The following is a 13421-nucleotide window of genomic DNA, read 5'->3' as shown; positions in this document are numbered from 1 at the left end:
CAATCGTAGTCTCCAATAATTAATTTGAGACTTGTGAATCGAGTATCAAATCGTGTTAATAAGTCGTATTCATGTTGTATTAAGACATATTATACTATATGGATCAATCTTAACCCGATCTATTAAGCTTATCGTGTCAAAATTTCAAATCCTAATACAACCCATTAACATAACGGATCGGTTCGGGTCAAAACTTATTTGACCTAGTTAAGTTTAACATAATTTTATATAAATTTTAAAATCACAATATCTATATAAAAAATATAAAACTAACTACAAGTCAAAATTACAATCAAAACAATAAAAATATCAAAATTAAAATTCTAAGAATTTTATTTTTAGGTATAAGAGTATAATTATAACTTTAAATTTCTTAATGGGTCATAACAGGTCGAAACGGGTTGACCTGTTATCAATCCGTTAAGCAATCGTGTCTTAATGAGTCAATCTATTTTGACCCGAATCCGTTAAGGCTAAACTCTAACCCGCTTTTATCGTATCGTGTTCGTGTTGAGTTAACGGATCATATCATATATTGCCACCCTTACTTGTGATGCATGATAGGTATACACGTGATGACCAAGAAATAAACCACTGATATGCTGTGTTTAACTCCCTCTCTATATATATAAATATATATATATATATATATATATAAATATATCACAGGCTATCCACATCCTACTCACAATCTACGAACATCCTTAATTAAAACTCCTCCTTCCTTTGGGAGAGTAATATTCTTGTCAACGTCATCATGCCTGGCCATTATATAGCGCCCACCAGCAAAAGCTCATGTGTAATTGTGTATCTTTGGTTGGGAGGGGAAGTGAAGATGGAATTCATATCTTACGAAAAACTCAAAGTTCAAATGCAGGAACTTCAGCAGAAAAGCCATGTGTGGTCTGGTAAATTAACCGAGACAATAGATTTCTATAAGGATCATTTTCTCTTTTTTCCTTCAAATAACCAATGCATCTTTGGATCTCGGTCTTGACTTGTAAATATAATTCATGAGACTTGTCCCTGTCTCTTAATTCCTGCCCCCTTCCTTCAGGAGTTTAAAAAAAAAAAAAAACAGATTAATCAACCTGTATCTTACCAAGGTGGAAAGGAAAAAAAAAATTTGCATCAAGAACTAGTATGCTACAAAATCAAATAAAAAAAATTGAGTTGATTATTATATATCCTTGTCAAGATTTTTTTTTTAAGATTTATCTTATCTCATCACTTCGTATTTATTCTAATTTAGAATAGCAAAGATGAAAAATTCTATTCAACAGCCCTACACCACATACCTGCAAGAAATGCTATTTATCATCCTTTATACCACACACCAATATGTGATTTATCATTTTTGTCATTTTATTTAAATATACATATATGTAAAATATCTATATTTAAATAAAATGATAAAAATGATAAATCATATATTAGTGTGTAGTGTAGGGGATGTTAAGTGGAATTTTTCATAAAGTTTTAAAGGCCTTTGCAGTTGCATGCACACTGGACGTACGTAGAGACAATTAATTAAGGACTGTTTTTAGATAGCGAAGATACAGCGGACTTGAAGAAGGGGGGTTGACTACAGAACTTAAAAGTACCCAATGCGTCCCTTTACACCTGCAAACCAAACGACCTTAATTTGCACGTGGGTAAGTGTATGATGTAGTAGTGATTTCTAAGAAAACCTTACACGTGTCATGTTATGCAATTGTGATGATAGACTATAAGCACATGATAAATCGCAGAGATGTTAGAAGAGAATGGCATGTAAAGATATGATTATAACTCGATGATTGCTATATAGTATGAATCTTCTTAGGCTGCTTCTAGCCAGCTCAGTGATTTGAATGAACTTAATTCGCAGACTGAATTTAAAGTTAATTTCCAACCTATGATATCTGTAAGATTGATGCAATGAGGAGATGCCTATCATTCCCAATTAGATGCACCACAGTATCATAAAACCTTATCTTTACTAGTATTTTATCAATTTGAGTGGCCATACCTTCTGTTTTAATGGGTTTCCCGAAGTAGTAATAAAACCGACCAGGAAATTTTGGTAGAATTCCTGGAAAGTGTACATCTTGGTTTGCCACCTCCCCATAATCATTAGTCCTACAATACAGGATGACGGTAATATTAAAGGAAGAATAACGCAAGGGAAAACTCAACTTGAGACTATGTATTTGTGAAGAACATGTGTAATGGAAGTCAACACAAGAAGAGCTTAATATACCTTAACTTCACTGCCTCATTAGTTAATTCTCTTATTTCAGCCTTAAAGTAAGGAATCTTCATCAAGTCATTGTAGTCAAAAGCCAGCTATCAATTAACATGAAACCAATTATACATTAGAAAGCACAGCCCAGTCAAATCCAGTGACAAAAATTTCAATCTGAATAAAAGCTAGGCACAACAACAAATAGCAATAAAGTATATAGTTCTTAAAACATATTCCCATCTCTGCTTGCGTTCAGCATAGTTGGGACACTTCTAACAAGGTTCCCCATACATAACATAAAAAATTATGGCAAGGAACCGTTTTGTTACGACACTTCAACTTATGGTTCTCACCACATAACACAGACTAAAAGTTACTGAACAATGATAAGGATCCATGTTATGTACAATTTAAATTAATAAGTGTGTGCATATAGATCCAGGTTTTAATTTTAAACCTGGCCAGGTGAAGACTCATGCAAGATGTATTCAGCTAGCAGCAGACTAAAAATCAGACTTCACTGGATGTAATTGATCATTGATTAAAAGGAGATGATACAAACTAAAGCTTTTAGCTTACTTCACTAATATCATCTTCTCCAACAGCACCAAAAGGTATGATTTTGGCTCCAAATCTTGCCGCCATCCTGACAAACTCGGACTGTTCTGGCCAGATCAACTTGTATTCTTCACCCTAGGAAGTACAAAAAATCAAGGATTTAGAAATATTTAAATTAGCGTTTTATCACATTACGAAAACAAAGAATGCATGCAAAAATGATAAAGATGTCTTTTAGGACTGCAGCTTGAACTGGTAGATGCAAACCAACCAGATCCAAACCAATAAATTAGAAAGTTAGGCTTTCCCTATCTTGGATTGAGTCCTGATTGGGAACACTAGACCCCACCACAGAGGGGCTGAGCAAAGGATACAGGTCAGGTTTAACACATAATATTCAACATTCTTATGCTGCTGGTTCCAACCCAGCAGACCCAAGCAGAGATGATGACCAGGCCCATGGTGGGGCTAGGTATGCTATTGAGGGAAGAAGTGCTATTCCAGTGGTTGAGCAAGGTTTAATCTCTACCCCAGGCACCTTGTCTGAGTTGCAGCCCAAGGATAGATGAAGAGTCTTATTATGTTTGAAACTGAAACACTGGATTTTAATTCAACCAAAATAGAAGTAAACATTCATATTGTGATTGTGTGTATGTACATAGATATAAACGGAGTAAATCAAAGTAGAAATTAAAATGTTACCTTCCGGTGGAGAGCCTCACGCATGCCTCCTGGATACAGCAGGACATGAGATTTTGAAGAGAAAAGCTTGTAGAAGTTAATCCCTGAGACAGGAACTGCACCCATCATTCGTAATGTGTCAAACTGTGATAAATCAGGTAACCTTCCTTGTTTATGCTTTATAAACATCATTGGATGTGCTAATCCCCGCACAAGAATGTTTCTTTCCAGATAAATCTTGGTTACCAAAGGAACCACTTCAAGTCCTAGTAACATGTGATAGCCTACTAGCAACACAGGACCCTCTGAAGGTATTCCAGCAAGGCCCCTCACAATCTTCCCATCCTCTAAAGTTGACAGCATCACAGGGCTAATAACGGCATTAATCCATCTGAGAACATCATAAAAACAATCAATGTGGTGTGCAATTTGATATAGAGTCAATTGTAGAAGTCTGGAAAATTGATCTCTAAGGTGACTTTCAGATCAGCTGCAAGTATTCTCCTTGATCATTGTGGGTATGTATCAGGATCGAGTCGATCTTGAAAACTTTCTCCTACTGTCTCAAACGAAACGTAAAAGGTGAAACAGCCATATCCATCTGGTACATTAGCTACCATATCTAGTTTTGTGTGCATATGGTCCTAGAAGAAGCTCTAAATTCTAATGTTATTAGTCGACAAAATCCTACAATCCATTTTACTTGGTTGACACCGGCATGCCCCCATGCCATATATAAACCATGGATGGACTGGTCAGGCACCTCGGTTTTTGAACATGTTATCACAGAAATAATCTGTATATGTGTGTTTATTTCTTGGACCTACCTGCTTTCAGCATATATTTTATTGAACTCAGTAGGGGTTGGTGGCATGTAATCTGAAACATAGTCTTTGTATTTTCCGCAACGATAGAAACCAGCACCCTTGATGATAGTTACCAAATCAATACTATCTTCCTGCCATATATGTGAAAAATTCAAGCAAAGTGTGATATATCTACAACTCCAAGAATATATATAATTCAGGGACTGTATAAACTAATTGTGACAAAACCTGTAATTGGAGCACATAATATATTGCTAAAAAATCTGTTTCAAAATAAGCAGTTTTATGCCAAGTTCATACAAATGCTGATGCATGATAGTTCGGTATATGACAAAAAAAATATATAATTATATAATTTTCAAAAGATGAAAGAAATAATTTTCTTTCTCTGATGTTTAACAGCATATGAATCTAAGACTCGTACAGGAAGTGTTTGAGCTCCATTTTGGTTTCATATTGTAAGAAGAGCATTCTAAGTTTACACTAAATTCACACACACATATATATCTGCCACAGAAACCTGTTGGGGTGTATGTGGAGATTGGTTTTGGACCTGAAAATCGAGAAACAAAGTGTTTGCTTGACGCGACAATGGGCTCAAACAAAACTCAACCCGTGAGTTCGAGCGAGACACAAACCCTAGTGTTCGCTTGACAACCCTCTCGAGCCAATGTTGTTCGCTCGATGAGTGCTCGACACGCCGCTCGAGCGAAGAACGCATATTTTGAGAGAAAACAATTGTCTAGTGAGTGCATATTATATGAGAGAGCAAAAAGCCTTAGAGAGTATGAGTTGAGATTGAGTGATTGTAATCTCCTCTCATTAATAAGATTTCTACAGCTGTGTAGACGTAGGCAATTTGCCGAATCACGTATATTATACGTCATGTGCTTGATCGTGATTACTTTTACTTTTGTACAACAATTCACAACAAAACCACCATAGGTATATATTTCTATCCTTCTTAATTATAAACTCTCTGCTATTGTTTTGGTTGAACTCTTCTGCCAGGCCTTGGATTATGGAACTTCCAGACAAGTAATGGAAACTGAACACCGGTAATTACCAAGTCACTGTTAATGACAGAGCTTCAGCAAGCAGATGAAACCAGACACATGGTTTCGTGTACAAACGCGTACACGCAGAGGGGATATATATATATCTATATATATATATAGAGGGAGAGAGAGAGAGAGAGAGAGATTCATACCAGGAAGAGGAAATGGCCACTCTCATTGAACTTACGAATTTCACATTTTGGCAGTGCACGACGCAGCTTTTCACCTTCATCTTGACTAGGTAGCAACTGATCTCTCTCACTAAAAAAGTCAAACAATGGACTCGAACAATCATTCTTGAAAGAACCACGAGATAAGGAAAGGGAAGCCCAACAAGAATGTAGAACAAACATCGCCATGGCTCATAATGTCTTTACTATAGACGAATAACCATACTTTCACTGGGAAAAAGCATTTGAAAGCTTAAAGCCAATGTTTCAAAATGAAGATGCCATTTGTACAAGATATATGGCCCACACATCATTCTTGATTAGGCCAACGTTCTGCCTTTTCCAATGTTGGGCATAAGCTCTAGGTTCCAAATACAGAGCTATGTATCATGTAGTGGGAAAAAGAGGCTGCCATTTGGGCCAGTCAGAAATTTGTAATGCCTCAATAAAAGACTCAAACCGCAAGACCTATACTCAAAAATGACTAGTCAATGATATAATTGGAACCTCATTAAAACATTATAAAGAGCAAGAATTTCTCATTTAAAGCAATGAGGAATCCCATACACCACCTACCCTTGTCACTTACTAGAATGGGGTATCACAAAATTAGACTATCTTGAGTTTATTAGCATATCCCTAGTTTTATATAGATTAAAATATAGCAAGTACATTTGCCTCTTTTTAACTTACATATCTTATGAAACTTGAATACTGTAGTTCTTTGGTTCCCTTGCCTCATTTTAGCTTCCACTTTCCAGATGGAAGCGGAGGTTATATTATCATCTAGAGTACATTGATCTGAAATGCAAAGATCTACAAGGAATTATTAAACTCATTGTCATTTTAAGAAGCTGATTATAATCATCAATGAGCTCCTAGAGGATAAGGTTTTCTCTTTTGAAATCAATGTGCCTAGCGTTTTTCAGCTGAAGAAAACTTGGTTTAATTGCTTTAACATCATTCTATTAAAAGGGGCTGCAAGTAGACCAATTATTACAAAAGAAACGAAATGCTAAATACGTTTGTTTTTGTAGTTGTTCTTTTACAAAATAACAAAAAAGGGGCAGTTTTAGTTTTTAGTGTTTTTTTTTTTTTTAATCTTTTGTGTCTTGTAAGCAGTTCAAACCAATTTAAGCCAAATGTTAACAAGAGCTTGGATGTTCAGGTAACTATTGAAATGGGCTGGGTTACAGCAAAGGATACGAACCTCAAAAGTATCAGTGTTTGAGCTTTTACAGCATGGAGGCGGGAATTGGAAACTGATGAAGCAGATTTAAGCATCTGCAGCTTCCAGCCAAGTGTTTCTCTTGGATAGACATCAGGCAGAATCTGAGAATTTAATCATCAGAGATGTATGAAGAGAAAAATATTTCCACAAGGACAAACATGATAGAGTAAGGACTAGCCAACTCTCTTTGTATGAACTCAAACAGAAGTCCAGAGTCGTCAATATTTAAAATCTCATATAGAGTGGCTTGTTATACCAAATTGATAGCAGGACAATTTGACTCATTATAAAAGAAAATTAAAAAGGAAAAAGGAAAAAAATCAGAAAGTGAGATAGTTCAAATGTTCTTTAGAAAAGAAAACTATCCAACACTAAAGATCAAGTTAAAAAGTAAGCCATTTGGCTCCACAAATTTGTTCTAGATTTATAAAACATCTATTTATCCTGTTTATAAATTTATTTGGATATGTTTTGGTGTATAAGTAATTTAACCAACATATATGAAAATGGTTGACGCCCCATTAAAGTTAATAGAACGACATCTCCTCGGAGTTTACACACACATACATATGTTGCCGACCTATTCATGTTTTAAAGTTGAGCCTTACAGAGAGATAAGATGAAATTGCAAGAAGATCTTGTGATAGCTCTCCAACCGTTTGTTGTAAAGAAAGTCCCTCCAGCAGACTGTCCATCATCATTCTCAAAGGATCCCCTAATGGACATTATACAATTGCTAGTGCCAAGTGAGCATATATGTAAATCTATACCCATGGGTATGCATACTTTTTTATCAGTACCATAGGCATGGATACTTAATATGCAACTAGATGAGTAAACTTGATATGAAAATAGTTCATTTTCGCCATGCTTGGGATAACGAAAAGAGAGACACTAAATCAGTTTCTGGGTTAAAAGAATTTGGATTTTTTTTTTCCTTTTAATTCCAAGATGTCCATTTTAACATTTAAATGAAACCTTTAATACATGCTCTCCAATTTTAAGAGGAAAAAAAGTTTTAGTCCAACAGGTCTACACCTTAGGTCATCGAGCCCTCTCCACCCATCCGTTTTATAAGGCAATACGGGGGGAACAAAAAAACTTAGCAAAGATCTGTCTCTTAACATGAGAAATTGAGATGCAGAGAATCATCAATGGAAATGCTTCTCTGTCTCAAGCAACTAGGAATCACAAAGATGGAAACGTGAAGAATGAGGAAAGCAAACCTGTCATCAGTCTCAACATGTTAGGGAGGCCACGAGGGAGTAGGTCAGGCATAATGTCCAATAGTGTCATAAACAATTGTAGTTGAGAGTGACTAAACGATGTAGCTGAAAAGAAAACATCATTTAGGCACTAAGAAGAAGAGCATTCTCATTGGATTAGCTAAAGTTAAAGTATATTTTTGATGAATGAAAGATGAATTTAGCATTTAGCTATTACATTCACATAAGTTTCTACATTGGAATAGCCATTTTTTCATTATATGATAATAAAATAATATAAGATAAATTTAACTTTGACTATTCACATCAAATCTCCAAATTGGATTATCCATTTATTCATTATATAGTAATGAGTAATTAATAATTTTGAAAATTTTTTAATTTTTTTAATTATGAATTTATTTTATTTTATCATATTTTATTATTCATAATATTATATATTAATTAGTAATTGTATTCTAATTATATTTTTTCAATTATCATTTAAAATGGAGAGAGAAATAATTGATATTAAAAAGAGAGAGAAAGAAATAATATAAAAAGGATTTGATGAATGAATAGTGTGTTCCAAATTTGAAAATTAGTTTGGATATTACTGTAGCTATATTTCAAATATTTGGAATATAGCTAATTCAATGTGAGCAATTTACTGACCTAATAGCTAAATTCTCATTGGATTTAGCTTTTAGCTAATCCAATGAGAATGCTCTAAGAAGAGTGAGCAAAATAAATAAATAAATAAATAAAAAAGTGCTGCTACTCGGCATGACAACGAGTTTATACCGAATCTTTTTATATGACTTCTTTTCACTTCCCTTTTTTTCTCTTTTTTCATCATTTTATAACTACTTTTTATTCATATAAAATTTAAAAAGTGAAAAAATAAAAAAATAAAAAATAAAACAGTATAGATTCAGTCATGTTGTTTGTTATGCTGAGCAGTGGCTTTCAACACTGCATGAGCAGTGCAACAAAGTGAAAAGAGTGCTCTTACTTTGAAGAGCACTGCTCCCTGTGTCTCTATCACTGCTCTTGCTTTGAAGACTCTTTAACATTTTGCTTTGTCATAAAAACACTACTACTATACAGCTCTTGGATTAATACAATCAACTTGACCTATTACTCCAGTTGATTTAAAACAAAATTTACCTGGGTTAGCCAAAATTAGCACAAGATCAATATCAGGACTACAAGCTGCCACGGCCAGAGCAAGGCATCCTCCGCATGATTCTCCAACAAGATATATGGGTCTATTGGGTGAAAGGTGATTCTGGGACCTAATTGTTCTTTCAACCAGCTTCACCAGCTCTAAAAAATGAAAATCTAGAGTAATGAGTTCCACGCTCAAAAAAAGAAAAAACAAAAGAAAGATAAAAGCAGTTATTTTTTCTTCAGTTTACTAGATTTTTCGCAAGATATAAAACAAGAGAAAAGTTGATCTCATTCTTCAACCATAGCTTCGTGATAACTTTGTCAGTTCTAATATATTGTGATCTCAAGCCCAAAACTAGAGCAACAGTTAATGCTACACAATATATATGACCAACGCTACAATAACTTCGAGTATACTTCGCAAGCATGTTAGAAAAATGTAGTTAATAACAAAGAAAGTGAGACAGAGAGAAGGACCTGTAAATGGTGTTCGATCCATAACTGGAGTGTGCAAGCACCATATCTCAAAAATCCTTCATTTAAGTTAAATAACAAAAAAAATAAAAAATAAAATTAGGTGGCCTCATATAAATCATTACTCTGTATCAATTCCTTATACAAAATTTCAATCACCCCAAACTATCAGTTTCAAGAATGAACTCTAAATTAATAAAAAGGTTGCAATATACTCCATTTTTCCTTTAAAAGGAAACACTACCTCTAAAGATTATCAAAAAGAAAAAAAAAAGAAAAAAAAAAAAACAACAACAACATAACATAGGTTACCCATAACGTTGTACCTATGTTATGTTTAATTGGAATTAAAAAATATGTTTTGAAAAATAATTTTATAAAAACCAAAAAATATAACTCAACAAAAATATTTTATGCTTTTTCATTTTTTTATTTCTTAACTTTTATTTCATAAAAAGTATTCATTTTTAAGATTTTTAGTTTTTTCAAATTAATTTTTAATTTTTCTGTTGTTTTTACTTGTATGAATATTTTTTAAATATTTTCATTTTTAATGCTTTTTGCTTGTTTATGACTTTTTAGGTTTCTAAGTTTTTAGTCAAGGGTGTTTATTTTTTATGGAGCAAGTGAATTACAATTTTTAGTAATTTAAGAGGTGATTTTAAAATTAATAATTTGGACTGTTTACAAATTATTTACAATTTTTATGTATATTTTTTTTCTTGTTTTTATTTTGAATAATTCTATTCATCAACCACTATTCACTTTCACACTCCATACCTATAGCTTTTTTTTCATAGGATGTGAAAGTATTTTTTATAAGATGTGGGAATATTTTTCATATGATATGGAATACTGAATATCATCTAATGAAAAGATTTTTTTTTTATTTTTCATAGATATAGGAAAAATCTTTCATGAAAAGTTGCTTTCAAAGTATCCATGACTTAAATAGCTGCACTAATTTAGACACGGAAAGAAAAAGTGACAGTACTAATTGTCCGTGGCATACTTATTTGCTCAATTTTTATTTTTTGCTGAATAATTGTTCGTGGCATTCAAATATGAGTGAACACATACTTTCCAAGTCGATGATGTTGCTTAATAAGTCCAAGTCCAGAATCGATAATCCCTGAAAAGTCCGCACTCAAAAAATAGCATATAATCAGTTCTATTTTCAACCAGAAAAACATATAATAACCATAAAAAAGATTTCGAGATGTAAACGGAAGTTTAACTGATCAAAATGGAGATGTAAAGTAGAAATTTCTCATGGGTGTGATCGAAGATAAAGTTAGTTAACGGCAATAAATTTTCAGGAAAAAGAGTTCCAGATATCGTCGATCCCTTATTTAGTAAAAAAAAGTTCTTTATTTGGGACTGTCACAAGCGACAATATACTCGTTTCAACCCTTTTTGTCCGTCCGTAACCTCCTTGCTCAAAATGCTCAAATGCAATTTTCGAAATGAAAAGTATTTTAACTACAATTTCAAATCCGATGTAAAACTAAAGACAAGTAGAGTATTAATACTGGATTCAATAAAAAGTTAAAAATTAATATTTTAATATAATAGTGATAGATTTATTAAATCTATTATTTGGTATTGTTTAAAATTGACTAACTAAATTTATAAAAATAGATTTTCTAATTAAATTTTAACCAAAAGTTTATTGAGACCAGTACTAATGCTAAAGAGAATTAAAAGATAGAATTATAAACTTAGCTCATCAGGAGCTCAAATCATACTCTTTTAATTTCTTATGTTATACAAATAATCTTCAAGATACATTTTTATAGGTATAGAAGATAAGAGATATGAAATGATGATACATGAATTATTGAGATACATTAATAAATTTATAAATTTTAAGAGTGGGTACATGAATGAGAATTCTAAGAGTCGGTATATGAGGTGGAAACTAAATGGTCATCCATCAAATTCATGTATACATTTATAGCACTCACCCTTGGATAACCTTACACAAAAAACATGTATTATTAAAACCTTGTCAAAGAAAAATTCGATGGAAAAAATCAACGGCGAATGAAAAAATGTACAATATTCTTGTGTATTTTGAAATATTTTAGGATTGTCTTGTTAAAATTTTGTAAAAGAAAATTTTGCGTAAAAAAAAATCTTAGCAAATGAAAAAAAGTACAATAGGTATGATCATTTTTTCCATTTAAAAAGTATGTAGAATTTCAATAATTTACAATGAAATATCTTTAAATTGACGCATTCTAATACTATGTATCAACTTTTTAAATATTGTAGTCGATGATACTTTAATGAACATATTTTATAAAAATAAATTTATAAATTAATGTGATTTAATGTAATATATTATATTATAAAAAAAATAGATATAATATATTATATAAAATTAAGTTAATTTATAACTTTATTTTTATAAAATCGTATATTATGAATTTAATTTTATAAAATATATTTATAATTATATAACTTCAATTCAAAATACGTCGCAACCGAAGGGAACTAGAGGTGAATTAGGGGATTAAGTAAAAAATAACGAAAACCAATTAGTGTAAGAAGATGAACCAGGCAAAAAGAGGAGCAGGGGTGAATTAATCGACGAAGGGCCGCACTCCAAGGGCGTGAACCACCTAGGCGGTCCACCGTCCGATCTGATAATCAAGTCCTTTGACCGCTCTAAGTACTCCTTCAAGCTCTTACGCCCCACCACCGGATCCTCATACATCGCTGCAGCTACCGCCTCAACTTCTCCACGCTTTTGCAACCTCCTCAGCTTCGTCGCAGGGTTTGGCGCTTGCTCTGCGAGTCGCCAAGTCGAAATCGAAATCGGAGTAGATATAAACTTCCCGAGGGATAAGGACGTCGAGTCCCGGTGGAATAACGGGTATAAATTAGAGTGAAAAAGAGAAGTCCCGGTGGCCGCCATGGATGGATAGGTAGCTAATTAGCTAAGCGAAGCTACATAGTCATGGCTGGCCGGGGGACTCTGCAAATCACAGAGCACTCAACCGGCGGTCCTCGGTGATTTAAAAGCCAGGAGAGACAATAAAAACGAAATTGATCTCTGACAATTATTATTATTATTATATGATGCATAGCACAGCATAGCAGTGACTGTGAGTCTGTGAGTATATTCTAAAATCAAAATTAGGAAAGAGAGACGACGGGAAAACTCAGAAGCGATGTCTGACAATTACAACAAAATATTTATTTATTAAAGTTGTTATTCCGATTAAAAATATTTATCTTATATGGCTTTTCTGTCGAAAAAGAAAATGAGAGGAAACTGCGACAAATAGTGATGCATACAAACACATTACAACACGTCGGTTTTGTAAATCGAGCCGACTGTAATTATTTTGAATAACATCTTATGATTAACTGTAATAGATTATTTTATATAATTTATTTGTAAACGTATACTCTTAATATAATATATACAAAACTAAAAAAGTCCGGTATCTTTTCATCGCACAACCAGAAAAAAAAAATTGTTAAAAAAACCATTGTTTGCCCATAAAAGTATTAACATTCGATTCTCTCAAATTCATCTTTAAATTTTAATGAAAAATTCATATTTTCCATATGAAAAATGCTACGCACATTGCTCGGACGTCCCGCTCCTACTTTCCACTAGACGTGGCATGCGTTGTCCACCTTTAGAAATTAAAAAATAAAGCCTTCAAACTTTCATTTCGTATTCAAGCTTTGTTTTCAAGCCAGAGAAACCAATCTTCTAGCTTTCCATCCGCCAATCAAAGAGAAATCAATTCATACTGCATCTTCAAGCCAAGCCTCCATTTCCTCTTCAAATTTCATC

General features: G+C 33.1%; 1 protein-coding gene across 2 annotated transcripts; it reads right to left on the bottom strand.

The window, feature by feature from the left end:
- Positions 1-663: 663 nt before the first annotated feature.
- LOC109001866 (acyltransferase-like protein At3g26840, chloroplastic) lies at positions 664-12728 on the bottom strand. Of its 2 annotated transcripts, none has more exons than XM_018979346.2 (14): positions 12167-12727; positions 10685-10736; positions 9608-9663; positions 9128-9286; positions 7979-8083; positions 7361-7467; positions 6732-6853; positions 5504-5612; positions 4294-4424; positions 3488-3857; positions 2807-2920; positions 2243-2328; positions 2012-2121; positions 664-1051 (listed from the first exon to the last, which is right to left on the bottom strand). In XM_018979346.2, the coding sequence occupies exons 1-14, from the start codon at positions 12525-12527 to the stop codon at positions 861-863; spliced, it is 2073 nt and encodes a 690-aa protein (XP_018834891.1). In that variant the 5' UTR covers positions 12528-12727; the 3' UTR covers positions 664-860. The 2 variants fall into 2 exon arrangements, with proteins under 2 accessions (XP_018834891.1, XP_035550192.1); XM_035694299.1 differs by lacking the exon at positions 664-1051 and adding an exon at positions 1454-1623 and having other exon boundaries at positions 12167-12728.
- Positions 12729-13421: the final 693 nt, after the last annotated feature.

This window comes from Juglans regia, chromosome 10, assembly GCF_001411555.2.
Source record: "Juglans regia cultivar Chandler chromosome 10, Walnut 2.0, whole genome shotgun sequence".
In the NCBI taxonomy this organism is placed as follows: Eukaryota; Viridiplantae; Streptophyta; class Magnoliopsida; order Fagales; family Juglandaceae; genus Juglans; species Juglans regia.
The sequence above is the reverse complement of the archived record's forward strand: the minus strand, read 5'-3'. Positions and strand labels throughout refer to the sequence as shown.